At 37.6% G+C, this 8,643-nt stretch overlaps 1 protein-coding gene across 1 annotated transcript in view; it reads right to left on the reverse strand.

Moving 5' to 3' along the window:
• Positions 1-1,080: 1,080 nt before the first annotated feature.
• The window catches only part of LOC106871369 (N-lysine methyltransferase SETD6), a 10,577-nt gene continuing 3,014 nt past the window's right edge, over positions 1,081-8,643 (reverse strand). The window contains exons 4-10 of the mRNA XM_014917778.1: positions 7,978-8,209; positions 7,085-7,183; positions 6,330-6,434; positions 5,097-5,177; positions 3,415-3,586; positions 1,839-1,884; positions 1,081-1,266 (exon numbers count right to left, since the gene is read on the reverse strand). Of these exons, the coding sequence (XP_014773264.1) occupies positions 1,098-1,266; positions 1,839-1,884; positions 3,415-3,586; positions 5,097-5,177; positions 6,330-6,434; positions 7,085-7,183; positions 7,978-8,209 (904 nt within the window). The 3' untranslated portion in view covers positions 1,081-1,097. The remainder of the gene's footprint in view (positions 1,267-1,838; positions 1,885-3,414; positions 3,587-5,096; positions 5,178-6,329; positions 6,435-7,084; positions 7,184-7,977; positions 8,210-8,643) is intronic.

Raw genomic sequence — 8,643 nt, forward strand, 5'->3', positions numbered from 1 at the left:
GATTTTTATTGTAAATATACAATTTCTAGCCACTCTGCTTTACTTCTTTTTTCCCCTTCTCTGAATTAATTTAACTTCTTTACAGAGTATTTTTTTTGTAATTCTCTGTTTTTCTCTTAATTCTTGCAATTTTGTAAATGAAGAAAAGACAACTGCATGGTTGGTCATCTCATTTTTTTTTTTTTTTTGGTTCCACCAGCACATTTGCATCTTTCACCATTTTCTTATGTAAAGCTGAGTATATGTTAGACTGTTCCTCCTCCTCCTCTCCCCACCCCCACTGCTGGAGAGTAATAAATGATGGTAAGTAGTCTTCAAGTGAGAATTATTTCCCCCAAACCCATCCCCCGACTCTTCTCTCTCTGGCAGCTACTGCTGCCAACTTTGTATGATTGCTAATACAGGAATAGCTGTTTTTTCTTAAAAGGTTTCTATTTATTCCTTAACTTTTTTAAAAATAAATATCACTATAGCAACAAAATGAAATTTGTTTTTTTAATTTTGTTTGGTGGGAGCTTTCATCATTGTCGTTTTAATATCCAATTTTCCATGCTTGCATGAAGTCGATGGAATTCATTGAGGAAGATCTTCCTCCACTGTGGGATGCCCTTGTCATTGACCAGACCTGGTTTCACAAACTAAACAAACGACTTGGCTTGTATGACGGTGATGGTCGTTTATAACAATGGGACATGGAGACACAACAATCTCCTTTCGTGTTTCCATCTGCATGACCTACTCACCAAAGCATTGGTCTACCTGAGGTTATAATAGAAGACACTTACCCCAGGGTGCCACACAGTAGGATTGAACCCAAAGCCATGTGGCTGGGGAGCAAACTTCTTAACCACACAACCATAGGGTTTGTGATTGAAGTTTGCAAGGATTGGTTAATTGAAGAGGAGGGATGCAAAGTACCACTACACAGAATGGTCTGTTCCAGGTGGTTCAGTGTCTTCCACTGCTTCTGGGCCAGGAGGGAGATTTCTAATTGGAGGAAGTGGGTTCCCTCTCTGGCTTCTTCCTAATAAGTTTCTTAGGAGTTGGACCTTCTGTAATAAGTAACAATGGCAAAACAGATTAATTTCAGCATTTATTCAACACTGACAATATTTTATAAGCTTTTCTAACATTTTCTTCTGAGAGTAGGTGGTGTAGAATGCAAATCTTTTGAACGCTGGTAAATCGTCAAAATTTTCTGAAAGCAGGGTGGTGGAATCTTTTTCCAAAGTGGTTGTGTACCGGGCCAAACACTTTTCCGCAGCCCTAAAAGCAAAAAGTTTAAATCATCACTTTTCTTGTTGATCAGGTAGAAGATGCCTGCACAGTGGAATTGAACCCAAAACTTTGGTTCAGAAGCAAAGGCACAAAGCCCATGGCCAGGCTGGGGCACTGCCTTGAAGGGTTTTAATTGAACTCAGGACTATTCATTTTATGCCTGGTTCTTACTGTAGCAGTCTCTTTTGCCAAACTACTTGTCCACACTCCAGTTAGTATTGGAGGGAGACAAACGCACGTGTATACATATATATATATATATATGGCAGGCTTCTTTTAGTTTTCATCTACCAAATCCACTCAATGCTTTGATCAGCCCCACACAGGGACTGAACTCAAGGCCACAATAGTTGAGAAGGGAGCTTCTTAATCAGACAGCCACACCTTCACCTCTGAATAATCAATTTAAACAAACTAAAGTATTTTTATGATGTGAGAATATTTTGTTTCAATGCCTGACAGCCTCTTTTACTGGTCTATATTCCTAAAGAGAAGCTGTTTGAAAGAAGTAAATTGTAAATGAGGTGGTGGTAGAAGAAGAAGAAATTGATGTGGCTTACTGAGTGAGTAGCTTTCTCCAGGAAGGACATAAGTTTCGAAGATCTTCTGCAAAAATCAAGAAACAAAAATACATTGTAATAAAATAGTAAAGAACAGCAGAATGAGAGAGTAGTGGAGATGTTTGGGGTAGATAGGGGTGATTGGTGGTGTTAAGAATGAGTTATGAGGTGTCAATAGGAAGTGGCTAAGAGGAAAGAGACATAAAGGTAGCAGAGAATGGGATGATGAAATACAGTCCTACTCAATTGCAGCAGTAATTAGAAGAGGGATGAGATGGTAGTAGAGAAGCAGGCTGGAATTGGAAAATATATTATTTGATTAATAATTGCCAATTGGCAGTTTTTGTTAATAACTTGTGTAATTGACTTCAGGATGTCAGGTAAATAAACGTTCATGTTTTTCTCCGTTATATTAATAATTGTTCTTAATTTAGACACCAGGCAAACAATCTTGAATGGAGAGTCTTAGTTGATAGCATCACCTCCACCCAAGTCCTTGTACATCAAATGGCACTACACCCAGAAAGAATGTAAGGTGATGTGGGACCTTGGCAGGATTTGAACTCAGAATCTGAAGAGGTAAAAGAAATTGTCCAAAAGGCCTTTTGGACAATCCTGCTAATCCATTGCCCTCCTTTTGTTACCATATTTCTGCTGAAATGCCTGGATTTTGCTTAAATTAATTTTGAAAAGAATGAATTCAACAAAATAATTTATCATTATTAAGTTGGTGTTTGGAACATAGTTTAATATGAAATTTTGATCCCATTAAAATGGAATTTGTATCCTAGAACCATAGGCAGGTTGGTATCAGGGGAGTTAATAAGGCAGAGGGACCAGCAATTTTGAGGGGAGGGGATTAGCTGACAGTACTTGACTGCAGCAAGATGAAAAGTAAATTTAACCTTGGTAGGATATGAACCCTGAATGTAAAAACCTGGAAGAAATACTGCAAAGCATTTGGTCAGATTCTCTGAGGGTTCTGTCCGTTCACTGCCCCCTGTTTCAAATTTTAGCACACAGCCAGCAATGTTGGGGGAGGGTTCAGTCAATTAAACTGGTACTTAATTTATCAGCCCTGAAAGGATGAAATGCAAAGTTGACCCCAGGGTATAAAACCAGAAGAACTGCTTTTGAGTATTTAGTTTCATTTGTTAACAATTCCACCATTTTACTGCCTTTGCTTTCAAGTTTTGACACAAGGCCAGCAATGTTAGCGAGGGGGGCAAATCGATCATACACAACCCCAGTGCCGAAAGGCAAAGTCAACCTCAGCAGGATTTGAACTCAGAACATAAAGAATTGGAACAAGAACAGCAAAGCGTTTTGTCTGCCAATTCTGCTCTTTCAAGTGGAAATGATTCAGCCTCAACAAATGCAAAAAAACCCAGAGAATTGACTTGGCTCGTCTCCAATTGATGATGTTTGCAGATACAAAGATACCATTCCTACCTCCATGTTGTTGTAAAGTTTATCTCTTAATTAAATAATCAACTTGCAAATAAATAAATAAACTGCAAAAACCATCCAATCTGTGCCAAATTATGGAAGCAGGAACATTTCAAGAAATACTTACTAAAATGAAGCAGTTCTTCATCGTCATCGTAACTGTCATCACATTCGTCTTCGTCTTCATCGTCATCATTATCGTTGTCATTGTTATTTGTTTGATTTACAACATTTGGATCAATCTGGAAACTGTCTTTTGTTTTCAAAGTCACAAACTCTGAATCATTCAGAAATAAAATCTGCAAAATTGAGAGAGAAAAGTACAATCATCATCATCATCATCATTATTATTATTATTTTTGCTTCTGGCCTTGTGCCATTATTATCATTATAAGGTAGAAAAGTAGCAGAAATGCCTGTATACTGGACTAAATTCTTTGAAATATTGAGTTTCATCACTTTGATAAAATCGTAGCAGTTAAAAGTTGTGTCTCACTGTATAATTCAATTGGCAATAATGCCTTGTGCCAAATGGGGAAAATCCTCACCATCACTGCCACCACCACCATCATCATTTTTAAGGTGAATTGCAGAATTATTAAAAGAATTGGATAAACAACTTGCAGTGTTTCTTTTAGCTCTTTATCTTCAGAGTGGAATTATTAAAGGATGGTGAGCTGGCAGAATTAGGAGCGCATCTGATTAACGCCTTACATTATTTGTTCTGGGTTCAAATCTCAATGCCATGCTCAACTTCGTCTTTCATCCTTTTGGAGTGGATGTCAGGTGTCAGTTGAGACTGGTTGATGTAATCAACTTGACTCCCCTCCCCTCAAGATTACTGGACCTTCTGCCAAAGTTAGAACAAATTATTATTATCATTATTTAAGGCAGTGAGCTAAAGGAATCGTTAGAACACCAGACAAAGAAATAAACCCGCATTTCTTCCAGCTCTTTACATTCTGAGTTCAAATTCTGCTGAGGTCCACTTTGTCTTTTATCCTTTTCTGGGTCAATAAAATAAGGTAGCAGTTGAGTACTGAGGGCCATCTAACCAACCCCCCTCTCCACCAACATTTCAGGCCTTGTGCCTTTAGTAGAAAGGATTATTATTATTATCAAACCATTGAAACCATTGAACTGGCAGAATCATTTGCCAACCAGCATTTCGTCTGTCCTTGCGTTCTGAGTTCAGATTCCACTGCAGTTAACTTTGTCTTCTATCCTTTCAGGGTCAATTAAATAAATACCAGTCATGTACTGGATCAATAAAATCTAGTTGCCTCCCCTCCCCCAAAATTTCCAGCCTTATGCCTACAGTTGAAGAAATTATCATTATTATTATTATTAACAACCAAACAAGAAGCAACATTGATTTTCAGCTCAGTCTTTCCCATTTTTCTCACCATTTTTGTGCATCAGTTTCAAGGGAATTTCATCAACTGCTCGGTAAGAAAACAAACAGCCTGAACAGGGTGTCAGAGAATTCCAAAATGATATTTGAAGGAGAATCAGAAAGAATGTAATGGAGAAAATCAAAGACAAGGAACACGCTAATTCTACAACAGTTCTCAAAGTTGCTACACTTGGAAGCAAAAAATAATATTACGGTAGCAATCGAAACTTGTAGAATATGAGTTATAAAGGAGCAAGTGGGGGCTGTGTGGTTAAGAAGCAGATTTGGCTGCTATTTTAGCATGACAAGTGACTGGATAGAAGATCCCTCGCTGGCTTGAAACTGGTGGTGGATGAGATGATAAATGTTTTGTACATGCATAAAATCATTAAACAATTATAAGGGACATTTACCTGAAGAAATAGGATCAGTTCGTCTTTTGTAAGGAAACCCCGCATGCCGAGTAGAAAGGAATCATCCTCGCTGATGATATTCTTGAAAAGCAAAAAGACAAACATAAAAATTTACTTTTGGTTTATAAGAAGAAAGTTTCATGACAAAACGATTTTAATTTAATCCTTTCAGATTATTCTGTCAAATGTTGTGCTTATTTCATTCATATTGTTTTGATTTAATCATGAATTAATCTCATAGCTTTGGGATTTTGACATGAGGTTTCTTTTTGACATTGTAGGGAAGGTGTAAGAGGCTGAATAATTGGGTTGCCAGCAACCGTCCAACCCATGCCAGCATGAACAACATACATTAAATGATGTGGTCAGTTGAAATGCTAAAGGGTTAAACCGTAGACTAAAACCTTTTGGTTTCTATGTGTGTGTGTGTGTGTATTTGTGCAGATCTGAATAAATATTTGTTGGCAAATGAACAAGTTTACAGGGCTTAGGGGTAGTCAAGGGCATTGTATATGAGAGAACTTGCTTTAGAGAGCAGAGCTTTTCAAAGTGGACAGCAGCATCCTTTGACGGGAAAGTAGGGAGGGTGTAAAACGTTATATGAGTAATGGGAACAAAGAAAGCAGCAGGGGAAGGCAAAACATGTACCCTTTAATTAGCCTAATTTTCAAAAAAAAAACATGTCGAAATGATCCTTGGTGTTGTGGTTATCACAACTATATACTTCATGTGTGATGTTACAACTTTATCCAGCCCCTGTATTGTGTGTATGTATGTGAAGGAATGTGGCTTAATATTTATGGTCTTTGGTTCATAATTGTAAGGTCGTGAAGTCAATTCTCAGAGACACATTGTGTTCTTGAGCAAGACACTTTATTCCACATTGCTCCTGTCCACTCAGCTGGCAAAAATGAGTCGTACCTGTAATTCAAAGGGGCCAGCCTTGTCACATTTTATGTCGCACTGAATCTGCCTAAGAACTATGTTAAGGATATGTGTGTCTGTGGAGTACTCAGCCACTTGCTGGTTAATTTCGTGAGCAGTCTGTTCCGTTGCTCAAGTCAACTGCCAGAAACAAGTTAGTCAGTAAATGATGCAGAACAGAACTTGGATCCAGAACACACACACACAAATAAACAAGCATATATATATATAATACATACACACACACATGTATGCCTATATACAAGCATATATACATACACAGAGCAAACATATGCTGCAAATACTCACAGACATTAACATCATTTGCCATTTCTGTTGTAACAATTCTTCATTGTCTGCATGAACTGGCAATTCAGCTGCACTCTCTTGGAAGATTTTTATTGGGATTTCAACCTAAGAAAGAAAGAAATCAGTAAATAGTAAAATATCTTTTTTGACCTTTTAGTCAGAAGGGAAGTCAGTATCCATGACCTTTTACAAGGTCTCTGCAAGTGGTGGCAGCAGGGAATATTAAGTTTATAAGCCCCAAATTTCACTCTATAATTGCCCATGGACATATAACTACTAACCCATAGATTCTGAGTTCAATTCCAGGCAGGGACTTGGGAAATAAAATCAACAGAAAAAATAACATCAGCAAAAAAGAATACCTTAGCAAAGGGAACAGTGTACCCCATTAGTCAAATAAAGGGTTGTATTCGAAATTCCACCAGGACACCTAGTGGAAGGCTGGAGAGTACATCAACCAAAACGTTGTGGTAACAACAAACAAGATGAGGACAAATATCCGTCCATTGTGATTAATGTACATAATTCCTCATCTCAAAAATATAGAATAGTAAAGACTAACATGTTTCATCTGCAATGAAAGAATACAATCAAGGGGCATTTCACCAAACTGATCTCTCCCCAGTTTATAGAAAATCTCAAATTAGAAAGACTGCAACCCCAGAAAAGAAATAATTTCCAAAGTTAGAAAAAGAATGGCATTCATCTTTGAAACTGTATGAATTGATGGTGTACAATGGATGGTCGGCACTTACTGTGTCATTCACGTTCTTGGGATATGGTTCTGCAAACCCATACATGTGTAGCAGTTGAGAATTGCTTAACATTCCGTACGTGTTATACACTTCTTCTCCCTGTAAGCAAATAAAAAAAATGCTTTACTTCACTGTTTGATGACAACATTTTAACAATCATACATGCAAACATATACACAATATCACACTAAGCATCAGCATCTGTTTTTCCTTGCTGGGTGGGTTGGACAGTTTGACAGGATCTGATGAACCTGTCACACTTCAAAGTCAGCTTTGATATGGTTTCTATGGTTGGATGCCCTTCCTAACGCTAACCACTTCACAAGGTGTTCTGCGTGCCCTTTTTTAGTGTCACTGGCACAAATGAGGTCACAAGTAATTTGCAAGACACAGAAGAGAGAAGAAAGGAAGACACCCTCTTGGCTGAGTGTGGAGGGTTGGCTTTGTGCCAAGGGTTGAAAGGCTGAAATGGGATAGAGAGGAGCAAGGGCAAGTGTGTTGGGAGGGCTAGAGGGGAGAGAGCTTATCTATTTATATCATAGATTTGCATTAAGCTTATGTAAAACTGAATTCTGGTCTTTGCAATGGTAAATATTGATTTGTTGCTTCTGTCAAAGTGTCAGGATTGATGAGAAAAAAAAATTCCTCAAAAGAATTAACATCTTCTCTAATTAAAAAAAAACAAGAAGAAAGAAAGAAAAATAAATCAATCATCATCATCATCAATTTAACATCCATTTTTCTGTGTTTGCATGAATTGGACAGTGTTTAAAACAGCATAGAAAGCTGACACTGAATGATAATGATGATGATGACAACAGCAGGCTTCTTTCAGTTTCCTACTTACAAGTCCTCTCTCCAAACCTCCATCATTTCATGCAAAAACATTTTACCTTCTGAATATCTTTCACGGTAATCATCTTTAAGCAAGACACTTCGTATGACAACTCAGCATTGTGGTTGGCAACATGGTTAAGGATGTCTGCCACAGGAACCATCATGGGGGGTGCAGTGACTTGGTCCTCATCGGAGCTGTCGAGCATAGGGTTGGTGGGTTCCATGAAGCTATAAGCCATCACAAATGCCACCATCTTGTGATAGAACTTCAAGCTTTGACATTTGGGCCTACATTAACGAATAAATCAAATAAATTAATGAAATGCAGAAGAAACAGGCTCAATGCCTGTGAAGATGTTGGACACGTGTTCAAAACAAACTTGACTCCAAATAAGTTGGGAGAAAGATAAACTGAAATCTGTACATACACCGGAATTCATAAAAAAAGAAAATCCTAATTAAATAACAAAATTTCTTAGCAATTTAACGATTCCAACACCAATCTACTAAGACCACCCTCGGTTCAATGCTACAAACTTTCTGCTTCAAAGTAATTTAAATTAAAACTTTCCACTAAAATTTCATGTTGATTTATGGCCCAAACGTTAGCTTAATAATGACAAATTACTAAATTCAACATTATTTTCAAAATTAATCAGGAAAAAAAGGCAGAGGATTTGTTTATGCATGTGTGTGTGTGGTTTTTTTTTTGGGGGGGGGGG

Source organism: Octopus bimaculoides, chromosome 25, assembly GCF_001194135.2.
Source record: "Octopus bimaculoides isolate UCB-OBI-ISO-001 chromosome 25, ASM119413v2, whole genome shotgun sequence".
NCBI classification, from domain to species: Eukaryota; Metazoa; Mollusca; class Cephalopoda; order Octopoda; family Octopodidae; genus Octopus; species Octopus bimaculoides.